At 43.9% G+C, this 13,952-nt stretch overlaps 1 protein-coding gene across 1 annotated transcript; it reads left to right on the top strand.

Annotated features, from left to right (window-relative positions):
* Positions 1–860: 860 nt before the first annotated feature.
* On the top strand, positions 861–13,649 carry BAALC (BAALC binder of MAP3K1 and KLF4). Its single transcript, XM_060775695.2, has 3 exons — positions 861–1,423; positions 12,250–12,422; positions 12,697–13,649. The coding sequence occupies exons 1-3, from the start codon at positions 1,267–1,269 to the stop codon at positions 12,805–12,807; spliced, it is 441 nt and encodes a 146-aa protein (XP_060631678.2). The 5' UTR covers positions 861–1,266; the 3' UTR covers positions 12,808–13,649.
* The last annotated feature ends 303 nt before the right edge of the window (positions 13,650–13,952 follow it).

Here is a 13,952-nt window from a genome sequence, read left to right as displayed (position 1 = left end):
TCCTGACACGATAAATAAATAAAATCAAGCATGGGCACCTGAACATGGGAAAGAACTTCTTGGCTGTGAGACCTGTTAAGCAGTGGAACTCTCTGCGGCAGAGTATGGTGGAGGCTCCTTCTTTGGAGGCTTTTAAGCAGAGGTTGGATGGCCATCTGTCAGGAGTGCGTTGAATGCGATTTTCCTGCTTCTAGGCAGGGGGTTGGACTGGGTGGCCCATGAGGTCTCTTCCAACTCTATAATTCTAAGAACTTTCTATGAGAGCTGTTCAGCAGTGGAACTCTCTGCCGTGGAGTGTGGTGGAGGCTCCTTTTTGGAGGCTTTTAAGCAGAGGCTGGATAGCTATCTGTCGGGGGTGCTTTAAATGTGATTTTCCTGCTTCTGGGCAGGGGGTTGGACTGGATGGCCCATGAGGTCTCTTCCAACTCTATGATTCTAAGAACTTTCTATGAGAGCAGTTCAGCAGTGGAACTCTCTGCTGTGGAGGCTCCTTCTTTGGAGGCTTTTAAGCAGAGGCTGGATGGCCATCTGTCGGGGAGGGTGCTTTGAATGGAATTTCCTGCTTCTGGGCAGGGGGTTGGACTGGATGGCCAATGAGGTCTCCCCCAACTCTATGATTCTAAGAATTTTCTATGAGAGCTGTTCAGCAGTGGAACTCTCTGCTGCAGAGTGTGGTGGAGGCTCCTTCTTTGGAGGCTTTTAAGCAGAGGCTGGATGACCATCTGTCGGGGGTGGTTTGAATGCGATTTTCCTGTTTCTGGGCAGGAAGTTGGACTGGATGGCCCATGAGGTCTCTTCCAATCCTATAAGAAGAGGGGGGGGGGGGGGGAGAAAAACCAGGAGATAGGGGAGAGGGAGAAGAGAAGGAAGAGGAGGAGGAGGACCACCAACCACTTCGGCCCCGCCTTCCTTTTCCTAGGCTTTCCCCGCATCCCAGGCATTGCCTCCTCCTCCTCCTCCTCCTCCTTCCTAGGAAAGATGCTCAATGCCCTGGGCGTCTGAGGAGGAGGAGGAGGAGGAGGAGGAAGAAGAGGAGGAGAGGAAGGGCATGAGCACAAAGGAAGGCGAGGCACGGGCTGGTAGGGTGCAGGGAGGGTAGCCCTGGGAAAGAGAGAGAGTGGGGAGATGTCCAGGGGGCGAGAGCAGGGCTAAGGAAGGAAGGAGAGAAGGAAGGAAGAAAGGAGGGATGCAGCAGCAGCATCAGAGAAGGAGGCGCCCCTGGTCCTGCCGCTGAACCGAGGAAGGGAAAGGAAGGGAAGGGCCAGGATGGGCTGCGGGGGGAGCCGCGCCGACGCCCTGGAGCCCCGCTACTACGAGAGCTGGACCAGGGAGACCGAGTCCACCTGGCTGACCAACACCGACGCCGACCTCCCTCCCGCCGCCGCCGAGGCCGGACCCGCCGAGACCAGGCGGAGGGGCCCCGGTGAGTCAAGGCAGGGCATTCACTGGGGGGAGGAGGGCCCTTCCCTTCTGGAGACCAACAAGTGGCCCACCCCTCATCCAGAAGTCCAGCTGGGAATGGTGCATGGGGAAAAGGGATTGGGATCTCGGGCTTGCATCTTAGAAAGGATGCCACATTTGGAGGGAGTGGGGCAGCTTGTTTCGGATGCTCTAGCACAGGAATGGGCCAACTTTGGACCTTCAGATATTTTGGACTCCAACTCCCACCATTCCTAACAGCCTCAGGCCCTTTCCTTTTCCCCCTCAGCCGCTTAAGCGGCTGAGGGGGAAAAGGAAAGGGCCTGAGGCTGTTAGGAATGGTGGGAGTTGGAGCCCAAAATATCTGAAGGTCCAAATTTGGCCCATTCCTATCCTGGGGTCTCCTTCTATGGAGGTTTTCAATATCTACTGAATGGCCATCTCTCTGGAAGGCTTGGATCGTGTATTTCTGCATGGCAGGGTGTCTAGATCTAGGGAAATCATACTACCCCTCTATTCTGCCTTGGTTAGACCACACCTGGAATATTGTGTCCAATTCTGGGCACCACAATTGAAGGGAGATGTTGACAAGCTGGAATGTGTCCAGAAGAGTGTGACTAAAATGATCAAGGGTCTGGAGAACAAGCCCTATGAGGAGCAGCTTAAATCGCTGGGCATGTTTAGCCTGAAGAAGAGAAGGTTGAGAGGAGACATGATAGCCATGTGAGAGGAAGTCATAGGGAGGAGAGAGAAAGCTTGTTTTCTGCTGCCCTGGAGACTAGGATGTGGAACAATGGCTTCAAACTACAGGAAAGGAGATTCCACCTGAATACGAGGAAGAACTTCCTAAATGTGGGAGATGTTCAGCAGTGGAACTCTCTGCCTCAGAGTGTGGTGGAGGCTCCTTCTTTGGAAGCTTTTAAACAGAGGCTGGATGGCCATCTGTTGGGGGTGATTTGAACGCGATTCCTGCTTCTTGGCAGGGGGTTGGACTAGATGGCCCATGAGGTCTCTTCCAACTCTTTGATTCTATGCTTAGCCTGAAGAAGGTTGAGAGGAGACATGATAGCCATGTATAAATATGTGAGGGGAAGTCATAGGGAGGAGAGAGCAAGCTTGTTTTCTGCTGCCCTGGAGACTAGGACGCGGAACAATGACTTCAAACTACAGGAAAGGAGATTCCATCTGAACATTAGGAAGAACTTCCTGACTGTGAGAACCATTCAGCAGTGGAACTCACAGCAGTGGAGTGTGGTGGAGGCTCCTTCTTTGGAGGCTTTTAAACAGAGGCTGGATGGCCATCTATCGGGGGTGCTTTGAATGCAATTTTCCTGCTTCTTGGCAGGGAGTTGGACTGGATGGCCCACAAGGTCTCTTCCAACTCTATGATTCTATGGCTCTTTTCCAGTTCTATGATTCTAGGCTGCAGGCTGAGCACTCTCTATGCCGAATGTGCTTGAACACCCTCTTCCCATTTCCTTCAAAGGAGGGCAATCTGTTGCTTTATGTGTCAAATCTCCATCCTCTCCTATTATGTTGTCGAGAGCTTTAATGGCCAAAATCACAGGGCTGCTGTGACTTCTTTGAGCTGTATGTTCCAGTAACATTCTCTCCTGACATTTCACCTGCATCTGTGGCTGGTGAAATGGAGCAATTTGGAGCAGGCATGGATAGTGAGATCCGTGCCACGAATAGCCAGAACCCAGGACCGGGAACCAAACCCGTTAGGCAGCAAGAGGCTCCGGTGTCCAGCCATCTGTGGGTCCGTGCACTTGGTGAGCAAAGGAAGCCCAATGCGACAAAAGAATGCTCACCAAGTTGGAGAGAAGTCATAGGTCATAAGAAGAACAGTGCTTCCCAACCTGTGGTCCATGGATCACCGATGGTCCCCAAAAATGAAAATATGGTCCATAACCTCACCATTACTGCACCATTGCCTCAAAACCATGCAGCAACAAGAGCCAAGGCAACAGGGATGTCGGGAGGGGAAAGGCTAACTACCCACGAAAGATTACTACTACCCATCAGCTCAAGATTATTAAACATGGTTTTCTGTGGACGAGCAGATGGCAACTACTGGATGGCATATGTTCTGTATCAGAAACTAGAGCTGATGTGGTCTGTCCAATGCAATTTTCAGAATCAGCACTCCAAATAACCAAACCCAATCTCAGGTTGACCAAAAATTGATTTGTAACTTTTTTGGTACTAATGCTGGAGAGCTTTCCCTGGTCAAAGTGGTCCCTGGTCAAAGAAAGGCTGGGAACCACTGCTGTAGAACATGGCCATATCTCACAGCAACCCACTTTCCTATTCTCATGGCTCTGTGAGGTTAGCATGTGGAAAAAGCAAGGCGCTTCTTCTGCTAATCGATATTCTACAACCAGGTTGCTGCTATGGAGAAGATTGGCATCTCCATGGCATGAGCGCAGGTTGCGGCTGCAGTTTTATATGTGCTATGTTTTGCCAGGTTGTACCACATTAATATGCATCACCAAGCAAGTAGCAGAGGATTTTAATTTTCACACTCAAATGTGGAAATTTCACACTTGAGTGGATTACAGCAGTAGCCAGGCTTCCCACATTTGGATCGTCACCCTGTCCAAGCAAATCCACACCAAGGGACTCCGTGCATTCAGGGCGGCACATTTGTACTTCAGTCAAACTTAGTGACTCGTAAAGCACCCCCTTAAGGTAGAAATCATGACTGATTGTTATCATAGACACAAACTACAAGTGTATTCAGACAACACTTGTAGTTCCTTTCCTATTCAGGTTGATGCTGCGGTACTTCTGCATGCGTAGCCCAATGCTTCCTCGGTAGCACTGCACCAACATGAAATAAATGGATATTCAATATTAGAATTAAGAAATATGTCAATCCAGCAGACATAACAACTCCAATTTCTACATAATGACAATGTCTCCAGTGCATTATCTCGGTGATAACTGGGGATGCATCAGCATCTTTGCAAAGCTAGTAGAAGTTCGATTGTTCCCATTTTCTCCAAACTGTGGCCAGCATCAGACTGGGAACAAAACAATTGCTTCTTTTTGAAATCCTGAAGCAACAAGCTAGGAGTTTGGAGTCCCGGGGTGCCAATGTTTTCTTGGTCGATAGTATCATTTTCACTTCTCAATGAACACCATAAAGCAGTGTTTTCTGCCCACTTCAAAAACAGGAGCCCCCAGTGGCGCAGTGGGTTAAACCCCTGTGCCGGCAGAACTGAAGACCAACAGGTTGCAGGTTCAAATCCGGGGAGAGCGTGGATGAGCTCCCTCTATCAGCTCCAGCTCTTCATGCGGAGACATGAGAGAAGCCTCCCACAAGGATGACCAAACATCAAAACATCTGGGCATCCCCTGGGCAACATCCTTGCAAACAGCCAATTCTCTCACACCATAAGGGACTTGCAGTTTCTCCAGTCACTCATAACACGACAAAAAAAACCCCAAAAACAAAACTTCAAAAATAGATGCATAGGTGCAAATTATATATTTTGTATTATACTGTTCCGGCCCAGTGTTTCTGTCCGAACGAATCTCCCTCTACATCCCACCTCAGAATCTAAGATCTTCTGGGGAGGCCTTGCTCTCGACCCCGCCTCTATCACAAGTGAGATTGGCGGGGACGAGAAGCAGGGCCTTCTCGGTGGTGGCCCCTCACCTGTGGAATTCATTCCCGGGGGAAATTAGATCGGCGACATCTCTCCTTTCCTTCAGAAAAAAATTGAAAACATGGATTTGGGATCTGGCAGATGAAAAAGGACGTGGCGATAGACTGGAATTGACAAATGGAATGGAATTATGGAACTCTGAAAGACGCACGCTGAGCTCGTGATTAGTTTTTAGTGATTGTGTTATATATTGATTGTTTAATTGTGATAAATGTTGATTGCTGTTTTTATATGTACATGTACTCTATGTAGGCATCGAATTGTGCCTTTTTTGTAAGCCACCCTGAGTCCCCCCTTGGGGGTTGAGAAGGGCGGGGTAAAAGTAACTGAAATAAATAAATGAAATAAATAAATAAATATGTAATATTACTAATAATATTACAATATAATGGTATAGTACAATATAATGATATATAATACTGATATTGTACTATGCTAATAATATAATATATTGTATGTATATATATCTTGTAAACCGCTCTGAATCCCCTTTGGGGTGAGAAGGGCGGCATAGAAATGTCGTAAATAAATAAATAAAATAAATATGTGGGACAAAAAGGATTTGAAGAATCAAACAAAGTTCTTAGAAGGTTCTATCCCAACCCCAAGCTAGAGGCCCAGAATACTTTGCCTGAAAGTGTTACACATGATGATAAAATAATATTTTCTCAGTGATCAATGTTTGATTATAGCTACGCCTTCTTTCTCTAGCACTTCTAGTACATTTCCAAGCAGAGTATGGAATATTACTGCAAAAGTCATGGCCAACTAATAGAGGAAATTCGTGACACTGCGCATAACTCACAGTGTCTAATCTTCTGCATCTGAGAAGAAAACGTCCTTGGTGGCCGTATATTTCTTACCTGTGCTAATATAACAGGAACATTTATTCAGCAGGTAGTTTAAACCAAAGCGTGAGGACGGAGTGGCTCAGCCATCACCTGAACAGTCTCCCTCCTTTTGGAGTCAATATATTCCAGGCTTAAGGAATGTATTGTTTTCTACAAGAATACTAACTAGGTATAACCAAATATAAACAATGGGCAAGGAGGGTAACATGGACTACTTAATTACATGAAGCACATGTTGACATGTATGAAAATCTACATCCTTTGCTCTTCTTTTGGTTTTTATCAGAAATTGGACTTATAGACATTTTTCCTTTTTCTGCATTGCAGCTAAGCAAGGAAACGGGTATGAAAGGCTGAACGTAGTACTCTAGGTTGTATGGCAATGCGTTGTTGGGCATACAATATTGTCTTTTTCCAGTTTCCTGATTGGTTACCAAAAAGGTGTTTACAGTCACGATATTCAGGTCCTGATATTCTGTGTTCTATAGACATCTAGCCTGAAAAATCTAAGGGTAACTGGTATTATATTCATGGGAGAAAGCACAGGAATAAATATTTGTGTTGGGTTGTTGTAGGTTTTTTTGGGCTGTATGGCCATGGTCTAGAGGCATTCTCTCCTGACGTTTCGCCTGCATCTATGGCAAGCATCCTCAGAGGTAGTGAGGTCTGTTGGAACTAGGCAAAAGGGTTTATATATCTGTGGAATGACCAGGGTGAGACAAAGGACTCTTGTCTGCTGGAGCTAGGTGTGATTGTTTCAACTGACCACCTTGATTAGCATACAGTGGACTGACTGTGCCTGCAGCAAACTTGTTGAGAGGTAATTAGAAGTCCCTGCCTGCTTCCTCTCTGTTGTTGTGCTGTTGCAATTTTAGAGTTTTTTAATACTGGTAGCCAGATTTTGTTCATATCTGTGTTGTTGAAGGCTTTCGTGGCCAGAATCTCTGGGTTGCTGTGAGTTTTCCAGGCTGTATGGCCATGTTGCAGAAGCATTCTTTCCTGATGTTTCACTCACATCTATGGCAGGCATCCTCAGAGGTTGTGACGTCTGTTGGAAACTAGGCAAGTAGGGTTTTATGTCCAGGGTGAGAGAAAGAAACTCTTGTCTTTTGGAGGCAACAGACCTCACAACCTCTGAGGATGCCTGCCATGGATGTGAGCAAAATGTCAGGAAAGAATGCTTCTGGAACATGGCTATACAGCACAAAAAACCCACAGCAACCCAATTAATATCTTTTTTTTTAAATCTAAAGGCATTTTCTCTGAACTTTTGAGAATCAAAACTGTGTTCTCATCTTCTGTTTCTTTAGGATGAATCTTTTCCTTAAATGCTCATTCATTTTGGCTACAAAGGTTAATGGTTGTAAGGCAGTAAAGGACAGACCAGCGCATCTTTAATAAGATACTATTTTAAAAAAACCTTTAAAATATTTAATATCAAATTAAATGGAGTGTAAAGATGGATGAAAATACTGATTAATTTATGGGTTGAGTTGAGATAAAAAGTGTTCTTAGCGGGTGAAATGTTTGTCCTATGGTGCAATATTATTTCTGTTCTAGTAATTGGCAAAATATAAGCATCAAGATAAAAAGAGTATTGTTCATTAAATATTAATAGTTTCTTCAGAGGGATGAGAGCAAAATAACAATTTTCAGAACAAGTTCAGCAGTCAAGTTACTAAAATCATTTGTCAGTATCACTTTGGTTTTGTTGGCCAATGCAGCTTTGTCTGTCTCTCTTTCTGCTTTTTAGACGGCTACTTTGGGGTGCCGAAATTACACCCCCAAAGAGCCACAGCTGATTGTTTATTGTTGGTTTCTCTGCCATGCTTCTGGTGTGCTTGGCAGCTGCGATGGTCTGGATGAGGGCAAAAAAAATTGAAATTGAATCCAGACAAGACAGAGGTATTCCTGGTCAGTTGTAAGGTTGAACAGGGTATAGGGTTACAGCCTGTGTTGGAAGGGGTTACACCCCCCCCCCCCACAAAGACACAGGTTCACAGCTTGGAAGGCCTCCTGGATTTATCACTGAGCCTGGCACTCAGGTTTCGGTGGTGACTAGGGGAGCTTTCGCACAATTAAAACTTGTGCACCAGTTGCACCCATACCTTGGGAAGTGTGCTGTCGCACGCTGGGCCTGTGCATAAGACTGTAGATGGGACATAAATTCTGTGTGCTCAACGGGACGCCGGGACTGCCTCAGATTAAAGGCCTTTGGATTTCCTTAAAACAGAATCTTTAGATTGCTTTAAGGTTTAACAAAGTTCTTTATTAATGAAAACAAACAGGTACTTTAAGGCTTTCTTAACAGTCTATTGGCTCTCTCTCAATCTTGTCCACAGGGAACAGGCACTATTTTCATAACCGTAACTAATGGGGAAATCCCTAACTTCTAATCTGGGCAGTCTGTCTTTGCCTCTGTTGGCGTGGAGCCTCTGCACCTGGCACCAACTGCTTCTGGCTTCCACGAGTGATCCTTACGAAGCAGAGCTTTGTAGACCTCCAGGGGAAAAGGAGTTCAGGTTTCGGTGATGGCTGGCTGAAGTCCCTCAGCAAAGGAGCTGTAAGGCTGTATAATCCTCGGCCAAGCTATGGGACCTTTCTCCCTGGCCAAGCCGTAGGGCTGTATAACCCCGGCCAAGCTATAGGGCTGTATAACCCCAGCCAAGCTATAAGGCTGTATAACCACGGCCAAGCTATGGGGCTGTATATCCCCGGCAAAGTTGTAGAAGACGAAGCTTTCTACTGGAGCTCTTGGTTTTATGTCCATTATGAAAGGCTTCTCCGTGTGGACTGAACTCAAAATGGCTCCTATTCCCTCCAAAACCCAAAAGGGGGCGGGACCAGGGAACCTAACTATAATTGACAGGTGGCTTGCCCTATGATTGCAGCCAAAAGAAGCCATCTATCTGCAGAGCCCCTGAAACTCAGGACTACAACAAACATTCAGTGCAAAGCAAACAAAATTGGAGCTCCTGGTACAGCTGTACCTGCACAGGAAGTCAGACTTGGCTACAGTAGTCCATGCTCTGGTTACATCCCAAATAGACTACTGCAATGTGCTCTACGTGGGGTTCCTTCTGAAGACTGTTTGGAAGCTCCAATTGGTCCAACGGGCAGCAGCCAGACTGCTCACTGGAGTGGGGTACAGGGAGCACACAACCTTCATGTTATGCCACCTCCACTGGCTGCCAATCTGCTTCCGAGCACAATTCAAAGTGCTGGCTTTAGCCTATAAAGCCCTAAACGGTTCCGGCCCAGCTTACCTGTCTGAATGTATCTCCCTCTATGAATCATCTCAGAGGTTAAGATCATCTGGAGAGGCCCTGCTCTCGGTCCTACCTCCCTCACAAATATGACTGATGGGGACGAGAGATAGGGCCTTCTTGGTGGTGGCTCCTCAACTATGGAACTCCCCAGCAAAATAAGATCAGTTCCCTCCCTCCTGGCCTTCAGAAAAATTGTAAAAACTCTGCCTTTGGGCAGTAAGCAATACAAGGCATGATCAGGGATTATATGCAATTGATCTATGTTAGATTTTATATGTATTAAATATGTTGGAAACTGTTTTGAGTCCCTCCCTGGATTGAGAAAAACAATATACAATAAATAAATACTGTGGTTCCTTGGTGAGAATTGTGTGGCAAAAATACTTCCACATAAGAATGGATTGTCATGAGCTTTAGTCTCCATGAATGCAGTTGTAAACAAGTTCCATGCAACTTGTTTGTGTGAAATTTTTGTACAAAAGAGTAATGAAGGCAAAAGAGTTCAATACTGGGACATGAAGAGTGTCACTTACTGGACAGATAACAACAAAAAAACCACCCACTAAATCTGGATATGCTTTCCTCCGGAGGTATTTCCAGTTGAGGGTCTTTGTCTTGATGACAGTATCTTGCCATTCATTGAACATTGCTTCTGAATAGCTATCAAATTAGACAGACACTTTAAAAAAAGTTTCTTTTGTATAATTTGACATTTTTGAAGAGTCAAGAATTGCAAGGATTCTTCTTGCATTGCAGATATGCAGAGGAGAAGTATAACTATACTTTGGTAAAGAGTGCTCCTTGTGGAATGTGCTTTTTTGTGCTTCTTTCTGTTCTAGGAAAGACAAAAACGTAATATTAAAATCTGATTCATAAAGTTTGAAGAGGCTCCAGGGCTATCCAGTCTAACCCCATTCTGCCATGCAGGAGAACATAATCAAAGCACTCCTAACAGATGGCCATTCATTCTGTTTGACACCTTCAGAGGAGGAAGCTCCGCCATCCTCTGAGACAACATAGCTCATCATCAGACAACTCTAAATATCAGGCAGTTTCTCCCAATGTTTAGGTGGAATCTCTTTTCCTGCAGTTTGAATCCATTCCTCCATGTTTTTGCCTCTAAAAGGTGTTATTATTGGCTGATGTTTAAATAGATATGTATGAAGTGCTTAAACTACTATCTAAAAACCTTAATTAAGTAGGTTGTTGTAAGTTTTTCAGGCTGTATGGCCATGTTCCAGAAGCATTCTCTCCTGACATTTCACCTGCATCTATGGCAGGCATCCTCAGAGGTTGTGAAGTCTCACAACCTCTGAGGACGCCTGCCATAGATGCAGGTGAAACGTCAGGAGAGAATGCTTCTGGAACATGGCCATACAGCCCGGAAAACTTACAATAACCCAGTGATTCCGGCCATGAAAGCCTTTGACAATACCTTAATTAAATGTTGGACTGGAAGCAATGTGGGTACAAAATAAAAGATGGAAAAATATTAGGATACACTGTGTGCTCTTATATGAGTTGCTTATGACATACTGTAGTGCTTTCATATACCAACTAGTGTTCTTTTACTGTTCTCTGCTTGACCGTTTGCGCGGAAGAAGTGTTCAGTTTGTGAAGGGTTTGTGGGGGAATCAGCTTTATTGTTTCACAGGAAGCAACATAAAGAGCTTGGTCAAACATAGTGAGCAATGGCTATAATCCCCCGCCTGTTTCTGCAGCTGCTCTCAGCCTGGCAGCTGGCACAAAGTAATAATAGTTCTGACTTCTCCGGAAGCCTATACGTACATCCAAGAAAACAAACATAACCAACCATCTCCGGTGACATTTTATCTTTGTTGACAGCTTTATTTGGTTCTGTGTATGGAATATGTATCGGTTATTATCTTTTAGGCTGATAAAAGCATGTGCGGATTAGACAAATTGGTTCGTGGACACTTATTGCTGTAATGACTGACCCCAAAATGGAAACCAATGGTCATGTCAGTAATCAACAGTAATCATAGTCCACTGAAACATGATATACAAAAAATGACACCTTGGTTATATTAGTGTGGTTGTATGAGGACTCTGTTTGATTGGTTCATCCGCACAGCTTCAACAATGCTGTCAGATGAAATATAATCTGTCTATTCTGTTGATTTTTCTTGTTACTTTGAACATCCTCACATTCACATACAGGGCTGTAGTTTCAAAGGAATAATACACATTGTACAGGCAGTCCCCAAGTTACGAACAAGATAGGTTCTGTAGGTTTGTTCTTAAATCGAATTTGTATGTCAGTCGGACCAAGTACATTTTTATAAGCTTTGGATCCATTGGGAAGGGGTAATACCCCTGTGGTGTTTGTTTTGCTGTCTGTGCCCCTGTTCAGAAGATATTGCCACCCTTTCTGTCCCAGGAGCCCCTGGTGGTGCAGTGGGTTAAAACCCATGTGCCAACTGAATTGGTTGACCGAAAGGTTGGCGGTTCAAATCTGGGGAGTGGGGTAAGCTCCTGTCTGTCGAGCTCTAGCTTTCATGCGGAGACATGAGAAAAGCCTCCCATAAGATGGTAAAACATCAAACATCCAGGCATCTGGGAAATGTGCTTGCAAACACCCAATGATTTTACATCAGAAGTGACTTGCAGTTTCTCAAGTTGCACCTGACATTAAAAAAAACCCCAAAACTTTCTGTCCCTGTGACAATTGCATTCTGAAAAAAATTGGCTTGTTGTGAAAATTTGGCTTGGAGACAAGGATTGGTGATACAGCTTCAGTGGAGACTCCTTTTCCCCATGATAACTCTTCCAACTCTTATGATTCTATGATTTTATTATTCTAAGGAGTATAAATTACAGTAATGGATATACAGTTTATACATTCATAAATTCTATAGGAAAATTAACATATAGTGAAATTAAATTCACCCAGTGGCACTGGATAATTTTGTCAGCCTTTCTTTAAAGTGACAACCCCCCCCCCCCAAAAAAAAAACCCTAGAATGGTATCATGTCTCTTAACTGTCATTTTGCAATTTTGTGTGTTCTCAGGAATTTTGGAAGATAGCAAATCAACCCAGACCTGCATTGCAAAGTCCTCACCTGCGAGCGGAGTCACTAGTACTGAAAAAAGAGCTCACTGTGGTACACAATGTACAAAACTGACTGTTCACAACACTGGAGCATCAACAGAGAAGCAGCAGAATGGCTTTAGAAGCACTGAGGTCAGTGAAGAATGATGTTTTGTGTGATTTTCTTCAATACTAGTTTGAAACTGAATTAAGTAGTCAGTGTAGATGTGCCCTTTATATACATCAAACCATCAAAAAAAGGTTCCCTATCTCACCTAACCATGGGGATAATTTGGATATTTTGGATTTAAGAGTTCAAAATGTGGGAGACTCAACTTGTACTTTTTATTATATTGAATTGACTAAAAGTAAATTTCTTCTGCAACAAAATATTAATCTAACTTCTTCTGCACTTTTCAAAACACAGGGCAAACGGGAAAACAAGAAGAAAGCCACCAAGGAAGTTGCTATCAATGCCTCCAAAACAATCAGACAAATTAGTAGCAACAAAAGAATGGCAAAGAACTGTGTCAACTAAAAAACAAAGGAAATGGTGAACGAACTCTGCAATATTTTGCTGCACTTTAATGGACTACTTAATGTGAAGCCCTCACAGTGTTTTAGTATTTTGCTGAATGGGGTGGCAGGCTGCTATTGAGTGCCTTTGGAAAAACTCTTGTTCTAAATGTCTGTTGACACTGGATATTTGGACACTCCTTGTTATGTGTTGCCATTTGGGTGAGGCTGGGCCAGCAATTAGTACGTATTTTATATTGTCACTGGAATAATTTCATATAAAAAATAAAATAAAAATATTTTTAAACCCCCTCAAGACAATCCCTCAGAAACATCTTCTCTGGCTTATGCAGTTCTCCCATGGTTGCCTCTTATGTTCAGTCTGGGTATAAAATGTTCAGCATCCTAACTCTCAGGGTGTTCTCAGCAGTTTCTGTATCCAAAGTGGCATACTTTATTATTTCCTTCAGTGGCGTGCTGGATATACCATATAATTTTAAATACCACAGGAGTTCCCTCATTATCCTGTATAATTTACTACTATAGAATATAGTGAGTTTGGTGCCAACAGAGATAATACTGTAATAGTTGGAAGGCACAGAGTGATATTGTAACCCCGATGCACCACATGGGAGCTTTGTGTTGTTATAAAATGTTAGAACGGATGATACTTGCTCTTCTATTAGTGGAATCGACCCAACAATATGAACTCATAGAAGAAGATGTCCTTCAGTTATATACCATGCATTTGCTAGAGCAAGAGGCTGTATTAAAGAGTCTTTTTATAATACAAAGCTTGACCAACAATGCAAATCTGGCAGTGTCCATTTATTTTTGATTAAAAGCATGTTGCTCTATAATAAAACTGTGTCAAATGTGTGACATGTTTCTGCTTGAAAGGGCTTACACACTAACTAAAGTACAATAAGGAAATCACTGCAATAAGTGGTACTGATACTGTTAGAGACCCTAGATTGGGTCTTTTTTAGGTCCACGTTGCGGGAGCACGGAAGGATTGAGACAGTCCCAATGAAAGATCAAAAAAACAAGGTTTTTATTTTAGTTTCTTCATGAAGAAGACGAACAGCCTGATAGCATTAGGCAGATGCTATCCTTCAAGTGGCTGCCGTGTTCCTTCCTTGAAATCTGCAAACTTTTATAGCCCAT

The sequence above is a fragment of the Anolis sagrei genome, chromosome 4, assembly GCF_037176765.1.
Source record: "Anolis sagrei isolate rAnoSag1 chromosome 4, rAnoSag1.mat, whole genome shotgun sequence".
Classification (NCBI taxonomy): Eukaryota; Metazoa; Chordata; class Lepidosauria; order Squamata; family Dactyloidae; genus Anolis; species Anolis sagrei.
The sequence above is the reverse complement of the archived record's forward strand: the minus strand, read 5'-3'. Positions and strand labels throughout refer to the sequence as shown.

Excerpts from the sequence above, each read along its gene's own strand:
- BAALC (XM_060775695.2), top strand. The coding sequence starts at position 1,267 with ATGGGCTGCGGGGGGAGCCGCGCCGACGCCCTGGAGCCCCGCTACTAC. Across the intron at positions 1,424-12,249 it reads GACCAGGCGGAGGGGCCCCG|GAATTTTGGAAGATAGCAAA; the intron begins GTGAGTCAAGGC and ends GTGTGTTCTCAG. Across the intron at positions 12,423-12,696 it reads ATGGCTTTAGAAGCACTGAG|GGCAAACGGGAAAACAAGAA; the intron begins GTCAGTGAAGAA and ends TTCAAAACACAG.